At 39.1% G+C, this 10,663-nt stretch overlaps 2 protein-coding genes across 2 annotated transcripts; both read left to right on the top strand.

Moving 5' to 3' along the window:
- The first annotated feature begins 910 nt into the window (after nucleotides 1-910).
- LOC149820026 (malate dehydrogenase, mitochondrial-like) lies at nucleotides 911-6,725 on the top strand. The gene is made up of 7 exons (XM_089983689.1): nucleotides 911-1,299; nucleotides 1,430-1,603; nucleotides 1,834-2,002; nucleotides 2,090-2,151; nucleotides 2,287-2,414; nucleotides 3,563-3,680; nucleotides 6,378-6,725. Exons 1-7 carry the CDS (start codon nucleotides 1,024-1,026, stop codon nucleotides 6,516-6,518), a joined length of 1,068 nt encoding a protein of 355 aa, XP_089839815.1. The 5' UTR covers nucleotides 911-1,023; the 3' UTR covers nucleotides 6,519-6,725.
- Nucleotides 6,726-7,999: 1,274 nt separating this feature from the next.
- LOC149820025 (signaling peptide TAXIMIN 1) lies at nucleotides 8,000-8,614 on the top strand. The gene is made up of 2 exons (XM_089983505.1): nucleotides 8,000-8,169; nucleotides 8,277-8,614. The coding sequence occupies exons 1-2, from the start codon at nucleotides 8,057-8,059 to the stop codon at nucleotides 8,398-8,400; spliced, it is 237 nt and encodes a 78-aa protein (XP_089839631.1). The 5' UTR covers nucleotides 8,000-8,056; the 3' UTR covers nucleotides 8,401-8,614.
- The last annotated feature ends 2,049 nt before the right edge of the window (nucleotides 8,615-10,663 follow it).

The following is a 10,663-nucleotide window of genomic DNA, read 5'->3' as shown; positions in this document are numbered from 1 at the left end:
CAAAAGTATGGAGAAATTGATGGAGATGTAAATCATAGGATAAAGGTTGGGTGAATGAAATGGAAAAGTGCTACTGGAGTGCTGTGCGATCGTAGAATGCCATTGCGGTTGAAGGGAAAGTTTTATAGGACGACTATTAGACCCGCTTTACTATATGATACGGAATGTTGGGCTGCCAAGAGACATCATATTCAAAAAATGAGTGTAGCTGAGATGCGGATGCTTAGATGGATGTGTGGAAATACAATAAAAGATAAGATTCGGAACGAAGAGATACGTAAGAAGGTAGGTGTTGCACCCATTGAAAATAAGATGCGAGAGAATCGTTTACGGTGGTTTGGACATATTCGGCGAAGGCCTAATGATGCTCCAGTTAGAAGGTTGGAGAAATGGGAAAATATATTAGTTAAAAGAGGTCGGGGTAGGCCTAGGAAGACTTGGATGGAGATGATAGGAAAGGATATGAATGCTTTGAACCTCACCGAGGACATGGCGTTGGATAGAAATGATTGGAGGAAAAGGATTCATGTGGAAGACCCAAAATGAATTTCTTTTTTGGTTCATATCGCTGACCCCAATTGTTTTGGGATGAAGGCGTAGTTGTTGTTGTTGTTTGTTGTTGAGACCGACCCGAGTTTTGATTAAGATCCACAATTTTCCAATGTAAAAAACTTAAAAACAATTATTTTATCGGCTATGGACCGGGTCTAATTTATGTAATTCTTATTGTATCTGGGTATGGGTTTTTCTTATGAAAAATCTAGTTGAATCCGAATCCGGATTTGAAACCCTCATGACTTAGTCAGATCCGAGTTTGGACCTACCTATTTTAGCAGGGTCCGACCCGTTGATACCCCTAAACTAGACCCAATAAAAAAACCATTAGAAAAGAAGCGTGGTCTGTACGCAAACACCCTTCCTTTTTCTTGGGGTCACACTGCTCGACGCGACCACTACCACACAGACCTGACTCACTTTCCTGTTTTCTCTCAGCGTGTAGGTTTCTGCAGCGAAAGGAAAAAGATGAAGGGTGCGATTGTCCGATCCGTCGGGACGGCTCTGAGGAGGTCGCCCTCCTCCTCCTCCTCCTCCTCCTCCTCTGCTCAGCACCGATGCTTCTCCTCCTCGGGGAGCGCCCCCGAGCGGAAGGTGGCGGTGTTGGGGGCGGCGGGAGGTATCGGGCAGCCGCTCGCCCTCCTCATGAAGCTCAACCCCCTTGTCTCCAGCCTCGCCCTCTACGATATCGCCGGAACCCCCGGCGTTGCCGCCGACGTCAGCCACATCAACTCCAGGGCTCAGGTCGTCGGCCTCTTCTTCCCTTTCCCCCTACTCTTCTTTCTTCGCGATCTTTTTGGGGTTTCCTGAGATAAGATTGCAGATCTCGGTTTTTTTTGGGTGTCTTACGTTTTGGAAGAAAGATGTGTTTCAGGTGATTGGGTACATGGGTGAGGATCAGCTAGGGCAAGCATTGGAGGGTTCCGATGTGGTCGTCATCCCGGCCGGCGTCCCCCGCAAGCCTGGGATGACGCGCGACGATCTCTTCAACATCAACGCAGGAATCGTTAAGTCCCTCGCCATCGCGATCGCCAAATACTGCCCAAACGTGAGTTTTTTGTGGTCTCTGTACGATCACCCCATCGATCTGATTTTTGTGCTCTTTATTTCCTTACCAAAATGCGTTTTTTCGTAGCTTATCCCGGTTTTTCTTGGATAAATGGCTAATTGCGAAGGCACCGCCGATTTTCACTACGTTTTAAGAAGTTTGTGTGGATGTGTTTTTGTCGGCTAGAACGCCGGATCTTGATCTGAGTTTGTTTCGAATTTTTCGATCAGGCGATCGTTAATATGATAAGCAACCCTGTCAACTCCACCGTGCCGATCGCTTCTGAGGTGTTCAAGAAGGCCGGAACTTACGACGAAAAGAAGTTGTTCGGCGTGACCACGCTCGATGTGGTTAGGGCGAAGACCTTCTATGCCGGCAAGGCGAAGGTCCCCGTCGAGGGTAGGCTTTATTTAGGTCTCTTGATCGATCGCATGGTTTAGTCTCTGATGGTTTTCTTATTTTCTTTTTGATATTTGTGTAATGCAGAAGTTAATGTTCCTGTTGTTGGCGGTCATGCTGGTATTACCATCCTTCCTCTCTTTTCGCAGGTAGGTTTCTGACGATCTCACCTCTGTGATTGTTTGCGTGCTTACGAAAATCGCTCTCAGTAGTTTTGATTAGTTGCATCACACTACCGATCAGTGGATAATCGGAATTTTGGTTCTATTGTGCTCCTATTTTAGGCGACACCCAAGTCGAATGCTGCTTTGTCGAACGAGGATATCAAGGCTCTTACGAAACGAACACAAGATGGAGGAACGGAAGTCGTGGAAGCAAAGGCAGGGAAAGGATCTGCGACATTGTCTATGGCGTGAGTTTTAGGAACCCTTTTCTCTTTTTGATGGTGTGGTTTGGTTCGTTTGCAGTGGGGTTCTCATTGTTTCTGGCACATCTATTTCGACTATTTATTGGATTCACGGGTTCCTTGTGGTGGAATTACTGTGAATTCATCCCTTTTGCATGCTTACTGTCACAAAAGTATGGAAGTACAATCTCGTGATTTATTGCTATTTCATCATGTAAATTGAAATGATGATGGTTTGCCTTTCAGCCAGACTGAGGTCTGCTGGACATAGGACCAAATAAAAGGTGCTGGTACTCAGCCAGCCCAAGATATGGGAGTAAAATTTTTCCGCCCAAACTTGCTTCTATATGATATGCCATTCAACGATGTTTCTTTGTTTTGTTTTGTTCAAATTTCTTGCTGTACAATTGCTAAACTTTCCCCCTGACGTCCTGTAGCTAAATGTTTTAAGGCACACCTATCCTGAGTGTAATACAAGTGTTGCGTAGTTGTCCAACTCTTGCATTTTCATTGATATAGTGAATTGTTTTGGGTTTGGGCTTTAATCAGTTGAAATGTCATAAGTGTCACTGTTTTTCTGTACATTCATGAGTAATTTCATAAAATATGTCAACAAAAGGGGGTTAACATTCTGATCTTGAAACAAGTGGTTTACCTGTGTATGCTTCTTGATTATTGACAGTATAGGTGTATGTATGAGTTGCTTGAGTGAGCTCCCAGTTTGTGGCATCATCATCATCATCATCATCTAGCACTGTCCTACCTTGCCTTGAATTTGCTAGTTGGACTGCATTTGTACTCCAAAAGTAAAAAAAGTTGGAGTGCATTAGAAGGGGTATATTTAATTTCAGGAAAAAGGTGTTTCTTACTAACAGAATGCTCTTTTAGCTCTATTTGTCTAATGGTTTTATGTTTTTTTGGTGCGCTAGCTGTAGAAATATTTGATGATTTTCTAAACATGAACCTTATTTTGCCCATTCTCTTTTACAGGATTCATTAACTGGGATATTATATTTTTTATCACTAATTATTGATCATGCTTCTACTACAAAATTTACTGCATTTGTTTCACATTTTTTTCCAGTTTCCTTGGTGGATGATGTTGCCTTCTGAATTTTGATGATAATTACTTTGATCATGTGCCTTTAATGTAGTTATGCTGGAGCTGTTTTTGCGAATGCATGCCTAAAGGGTCTTAATGGAGTCCCTGATGTCGTGGAATGCTCCTTCGTACAATCATCTATCACTGAGCTTCCATTCTTTGCCTCTAAGGTAAAAGTTGTCTTTTTCTGCTGTTTAGCAAATATGATGCAATTCTACTTTTTTCTGTTGAGGGGTTTGCTGAGGAATGCTTGTCTTAGTCTTTTTTACTATATATGGAGTTTTTTGTTTTGTTGTCTTTGTAGGTATAGGTGTTTATGCACTTATTTTGTCATGTTGAAAGAGATTGTTTAAGTTTTTATGCAGTCATCTTATTCTTTGGTGATACAATTCCAAAACTATGTGTGGACAATTGACAAGTTTAGATGTTAAATAATTACACATTTATCTTGTAACACCCAATCTATCATTTCTTTAATGCAAAGTGAAGCATACAATAAGCTTTATAGGCAACCCAAATGTAAAGGTTTATGCAACATATTTGTTATATTAAGTTCATTGTTATGAGTTTGAGCTATAAATACATGTAAGTTCAAGACACATAAGTTCTCTAACCATGTTTCAACTTGTGATAAATCCATGGATACAAATAAAAAATAAATAGGCACTCGAATCTAAACAAGTACGTGCTCGCGCATCATTGACCAACTCCTTGTTAGTCTCGATTCATCTCAATATAATCCAACTCCATGTTACATCATTTCTTTTAAAATTTACCAATTTCAGTTAGTTGGCATACATGTCTTTATCTGAGTCATATGCATCTGTCATCCATGAAAAGTACGTTAAGTTTGTTATCATGAAAGTACAAAATAGGTCTTAAGTAGCCAAATGCTAGAGTAGCATGTATCCGTTTACACTTGCTCCCTAGGCAGTTAAAACCTTTAAATGTGTGCTTTTATTATTTTGTTTTTCTGCTGTATTTATTGTTTCTTTGTTGTATTATCCATGCTAATCTTCTTTGATGGAAATACTGAATATAGATGATGCCCTACTTCCTACTATTTGGGAAGTTGTGGTAAAAGTATATTACAGATGCGACTGGTGCCTTTCCATGTCTACTGTCTCTTTCTTCTACGTCTGTGTGCTAGTGTCTCCTGTTATTTTACATATTCTTGCATCCATACCAAATGTACCCTCATGAAGGTGGTACGTCTGTGTGCAAGTGTTCCGATTACAGTTTATTGTTAAACTTAAGCTTATAAATGCTTGTGGTTATTTAGGTAAATTATGCTTGTTCTTTTTTTTTTTAAACTGATAGGTTAAATATTAAATTTGATTATAGTATATTACATTGATATAATTGGACAGTCCCACTAGAATTTGAGTTTGTTGAAAACAAGAGCCTATACTTCATATTAGAATTGCTTGATTTTATTGACTGTGAAGTATTAATATCATTCATTAAAAATTTAATATCTAGATTATCTATGCCATGTTTGATTAGACTACTCTGAGGAACTTACTCATCACTTCATGATAGTTTAAACCTGACATTGTTCATGACTTTCATTTGTGAACCTCATACATAAAATTGCATTAAATAAAATTCAAAATCTACTTATTTGGAGACAAAAAAGGATGAAAAAAGTAGAAGATGCAGAGCAGAACAGGCTGGCTATATATGTAACCAACCAAGGTTTTGAAAGTCTCATGATAGTTTTTATGTTAAAGTGCATGAAAATTAGAAAAATGCAATATCAGCAAAATTTTCTGGTGTTTAAAATATCAAAATAGTATCATATAAATTTTCTCGTGATATTTTTTATTACTGTAACTGTTTGGTTCTGGTTCCTCAAAAGTATTAGTCAAAGGATGCAAGGCATTCCCTAAGTGTCCCTTCCCAGGTGCATAGAAACCCAAATTAAAGATATCTACTTTTAGATCAGATATGCTGAGAAAATCGAAAATTAAAAAATTTACTAAATTCTGACTTGATTTTTGTCATTTCATGAAAAAATAATATCTAGTATTGTGAGAAATTCAAGATTGTTATGACATCCACAGTAATGTCCCATGTTGCTTACAAAAATTTACACAAGCAAAAATATGCAATTGCTAGATAAAATTACCTGCTGGTTTTGTGACCTGCACCCAAGAAATACCTATAAGCTTGTTCATGAACTATAACCGTAGGTAATGTTCATAAGGTAATTAACTGTATATATTAGTAGTGGATGGTAACTGGTAACCTACTTTAAGGCTCTGTTTGGGGGGCCTGTGTTGGAAAGGAGATAAGAAGGGTGATGGGAGGGGAGAAAAAATGGGAGATGAGGCCTTGGGTTATCATGAAGTTGAAAGTAGGTATCTCCACCCTCGTCTCCACTAGACACCTTTCTCATCACCTTTGAAGGTAGGTGCTATTAATTAAACCCTTGTTAAATACCATCTAGTTTAAAGATGCTATGACATTTTCTAGATATGAAACAGGCAATTAATGTAATCTGCCTACACCTTGCAACTTGCAAGGACCACAAAAAATGTCATAGCATCTTTACACTTGCCAAGGTCAGATGCCTTGGTTCGGAATCCTTATGTACAGATCAGTGGCATTCAAACTTTGCGTGTAGCTACCTGTTTGCATCTCTAAATTCGAATTCTATGCTAGTTCAATCATTGGTACGCAGTTTGGTATATTTCTGGTAAAAGCATGCACTGGTGTTTTGTTTCCTTCCTAGATTTGAGCGATTTTCTTTTTGTTTCATTTTACTTTAAACTCTTTGTTGGACAAAGATGTGAATTCTGGGATTTTGTCACAAGGCGTTAAGATTGATTGTGTTAATGCTGATGGCATGTTGCATGGCACAGGTACGGCTTGGGAAGAATGGGGTTGAAGAAGTACTAGGATTGGGCTCATTGTCTGATTACGAGAAAGAGGGTCTTGAAGCTCTCAAGCCTGAGCTCAAAGCCTCCATCGAGAAGGGGCTCAAGTTTGCACGAGAAAATTAAGTTTTCATTCAGCTTTAAAACAGCTGTCCAGTTTTGCATCTTCATCAGATGGCCACCTTCTATCCTTCTAGTTTGTTTTTTTATTGCGGGACTGAACTAGTTGTGTCGGTTATGGACGACGAGGCCAATAAGTGAGCCTTGATGTAGAAGTGATGCTCCAATAATTTTTCATTCTTGGGGCTCAAGAGTCCCTTATTTGTGCTCTCATTTTTTCCTTTTTGGTTTTGGATATCTTGGATACTGCTATTCCTGTTTTTTATTGTTTATCATGTTGTACTCTGTGTGTGTGTGTTTGTCAGTTGGCACACACTTTGTGTCTTGCCTTGATTCTCCGTTGTCTTGCCATCTCCGTTCGAAATGAGAGAGAGAGAGAGAGAGAGAGAGAGAGAGAGAGTTCCAGCCAATAACAACCGGTGCCTGGTGAGCGGTGACCTGCAAGGAACAAGCGCCAACCTTTGGCAGGTGAACGTGTCTTCAGCAATCTAATCTCAAACATGGGTATGGTAGACGCGAAGCTTGTTGAAAGGAGGGTTAATTATGTAATGTATTATGCATAACCATGGTTTAATGATGCTAAACCAAGCTGAGTTGTGAAGGCGGTGTGTTCGAGAATTATTTTTCAAACCTGAGCATGTGTTTGTCTCAAACATTAGGCGTGTGCTTGTAAATAGATCAAAGGTTAGGCGGGCCCTTGTAAATTTTTCTTTTTTTTTAACGAGGGTGAACGAGTACTTTGCCATTTTCAAGAGACACTACGAGACACGAAAAAGGATTCACATTTTACAAGATAGGATGTAGATGTTGACGTGAGGTCCTTATTTTGACTGTTTTTAAAAATGGTTTCTCATACATGGAAATGTCAAAAACGTGGAGCTCATATTGGAAATTATGTGCAAAAGGTTGGCTCATAAATGAAATTTTTTCTCATTTTTTTATTCACTTTTCCATAATTCACTCTCTACCCTTTCCAATGAAAGTCAACAAGCACACCAACCCTATTCCAAAACCAGACGAGAGAGCAGGGCACGCGTCACCACATTTTCCATTGCAAGCTGAGACTTCATATTTCACATGGTATTCAGGCTACACAAAACAGGAAAAAAAAACACTACATGAAAATTAACTGCACCCGTTGCGATTTTCTGTGTCTTTCTGTGATCACAATGTTGCATGAAGTTACCCGGTTTCTTCAACAACACCAGGAATAATACACGTAAAAGAAGGCTTCTCACTGCTGGTCTAAGAATATTTCGTAGACGACAAGTGAAAGGAAACCTAGACGCGTTTGGAGAGGGGTATTATTGTCACTTTGAAGCAGCACAGCCCCGGTCCAGCTTAAAAAGTAAAAACCTAAACCTTGCGTTAGGTATAAAGAAGAAAACATACACATGAATTTCTAAAACAAGGCAAGTTTGGATACAGAAGGATTCCTGCAACCCATCCAATTCATCTGAGAGAGAGAGAGAGAGAGAGAGAGAGAGAGAGAGAGAGAGAGAGAGAGAAGAAGGAAAGTAAAGGTTAGGTTGTTGGGGGTCAAGATGTGCTGCGATTGCGATTACGAGTGCAAGCCTCTGGGCTTCCTGCTGGGTCTGCCCTTCGCCTTCGTCAGCCTCCTCATCTCCATCGTCGGCGTCTTCATCTGGATCGTTGGGTGCGCCTCTCCTTCTTCAAATCTGATATTGAACCCCACTTCCTTTTTATTTTGGTTTCTGCTTTTTTTTATCAATTATTAAGAGTGGTGATAATGAATTGGTGCAGGTTGTTGCTGTCGTGCATCTGCCCGTGCTGTCTGTGCGTGACGGTGATTGTGGAGGTGGCGTTGGAGCTGATCAAAACGCCCTTTAAAGTCATGAAATGGTTCACTTCCAAAATCCCCTGTTAAGAGAGTTAAATCGACCCGACTCCACTCTCCCCCTTCTTCTCTTTTTTCCCCCAAATTCTTCTGCCTTGATATGCGTGATCTATCGTAACCATGATGAATTATTCTTGTCACCGTTGGTGATTGTGGTATTTGTTATTAGTAGGGTTTTGTTTATTCAGTGTGTGATGGAGACTGCACTTGTACAAGAACATTTATATTGCTGATTTTTTTTGCAGTTTCCTGTTTCTCCTTTTCGTTTTCTCTTTCTTCCTCTCAAATCAGATGCTCTTTTATTTTTCTTTTGCCTTCTCATTTCTGTGGATGATGTGCATATTCTCTGCAATTTCCGATACGTGCTGTGCTCAGCTAAATCTTAGCAGGTTCGTGAAGTCCGTTGCTCATGATCGCTGGGAAGGAGATCAGACTTCCTTGGACAAGGGGTAATCACATGGCACAAAAATTGTGCATTAATTACTTTATCACCCTCCATCAAGTCTTGGGCCCCACAACTGACAGGGCTTATCTTCAAGATGGAAGGTGATAGTGCACAAAATATTTGTGCAATCATATTACCCTTGATCTTTTCATCGAGTTTTACGCTGTCAGGACAGTGATTGTAATTACATTTTTTTTTTAATGGTGAAAAGGAAAAAATAACCTGCCTTTCAAGATTCCTTTTCTAGGCTCATCAGACTTTGCAATAACTCTCTCTCAAAAGGGGTAGGCTCTTGTCTGGCAACTGCAATTTTTTTGCTGCCGGATTCATTTTTTGAAAACGTTATTGAATTTTGTTTGTTTTCTGTAATTTTTATTTTTAGTTTTAATGGCCCGTTAGGTTATGTTTGAGCTATTGGCAGGTGTATAAGGAATGTTTTGGGTAATATTTATTTTCTTTTGTTTCCAGTCAACTGGATCCTTTTGAGCGGGTTTGGATCTAGTTGGGTCTCACCCCAACCGTTTGACTAAGACCCGAGCAGTGGCTTTAAGTCCCAAGGAGGGAGAGACTTTTTGTCTCTCCTCCCTACCTTGTCATAAAATAGGTAGTTAGGTAGGGTTTAGTTAGTTTTTTAAAAAAGTTTGCTAGTTTTTTATTTTAATGTTAGGTTGATTTAAATGCAAGTGGGTAAGAAAGTAGAATTTTGAAACTTGTCCCACGTCATTTCTTCCTTTATTTAAATATATGTAAAATGTAATTTTGTATGTGTGTTTGAATGAAAACAAAATATTTTTGGATCTTCTTTGTGTGAGACACGTAAGAGAAAAATAGAGGCTCAAATAATGAGCCGTGGGATGAACATGGCCAGATCGACCTCTCCATCGAGTACTACGCTACGCATTCGCACAACTTGGCCGGCCCATGATGGTGCTAAGCCGTTCTTGAATGCCTGCCCTGTTCTCCCTCTCATACATTTGTATGCTATAGGTTGCTATTGAACCTATTAGTCAAAGATCGTTGACAAAGAACCTCATTAGGTATCGATCGTGTTATAACCAGCATGGATTTGTTGTGGACTCTAACCCTATCCGTCATGGGTCCTTATTATCCATATCATTTGGTATCAGAGCATAAGCTACCGAGCTTCACTGTCCTTATAGTTTTAACCTTGAAGGCACAATATTATTTTTTGAGTTTCAAGGATGAAGCAAAACAAACTTTGAGAGTCTGATACAACGAAAGCCTTGAATCGTGTGCCAAAGCATAATCCATTTGAAGATCCATTTTTTTGAAGACATTATTTATTTTTGTTTAATTTATGTAATTTTTATTTTTAACTCCAATGGCCTGTTATCATTGGCATGTGTACGAGGGATGTTTCAAGTAGTTTTTATTTTTTATTTTTTATTTTCAGCTGGATCAGCTTGGACGGGTTTGGATTTAATTGGGCATTGGTTAGGTCTCACCCCGACCATTGGAACAAGACCTGCCCATTGGAGCCTTGGGCGGTGGCTTTAAGTCCCAAAGAGGGACTTTTGTTTCTACTTGTCATAAAATAGGTAGTTAGGTAGGGTTGAGCTAGTTTTTTAAAAAATAGTTAGCTAGGGTTTTCCTTTAATAAGTTAGGTTGACTTAAATGCAAGTGGGTAAGCAAGTAGATGTTGAAAGATTGTCCCACATATTTTCTACGTCTATTTAAATACATGAAAATTATTTTTTTAGTTTGCATTTTATATTTTTTTTGTTTCTTTTATATTTTAAAACCTTTAAAACATGTTTCTTTATATTTTTGAAAGAAAATAGTGCAAAATTTATTATTTTCTAAGATTCTTTGTTGTTATTTATATT

This window comes from Nuphar pumila, chromosome 12 (genome assembly GCF_984573655.1).
Source record: "Nuphar pumila chromosome 12, dmNupPumi1.hap1.1, whole genome shotgun sequence".
In the NCBI taxonomy this organism is placed as follows: Eukaryota; Viridiplantae; Streptophyta; class Magnoliopsida; order Nymphaeales; family Nymphaeaceae; genus Nuphar; species Nuphar pumila.
Note: the sequence above shows the minus strand (reverse complement) of the source record. Positions and strands in the feature narration are given on the sequence as shown.

What these genes read in the sequence shown, in the direction of transcription:
- LOC149820026 (XM_089983689.1), top strand. Translation starts at nt 1,024, where the DNA reads ATGAAGGGTGCGATTGTCCGATCCGTCGGGACGGCTCTGAGGAGGTCG. An exon ending in TCCTTCCTCTCTTTTCGCAG is followed by an intron (nt 2,152 to 2,286) that starts GTAGGTTTCTGA and finishes CTCCTATTTTAG; the next exon opens with GCGACACCCAAGTCGAATGC. An exon ending in TTCCATTCTTTGCCTCTAAG is followed by an intron (nt 3,681 to 6,377) that starts GTAAAAGTTGTC and finishes TGCATGGCACAG; the next exon opens with GTACGGCTTGGGAAGAATGG.
- LOC149820025 (XM_089983505.1), top strand. Translation starts at nt 8,057, where the DNA reads ATGTGCTGCGATTGCGATTACGAGTGCAAGCCTCTGGGCTTCCTGCTG. An exon ending in GTCTTCATCTGGATCGTTGG is followed by an intron (nt 8,170 to 8,276) that starts GTGCGCCTCTCC and finishes GAATTGGTGCAG; the next exon opens with GTTGTTGCTGTCGTGCATCT.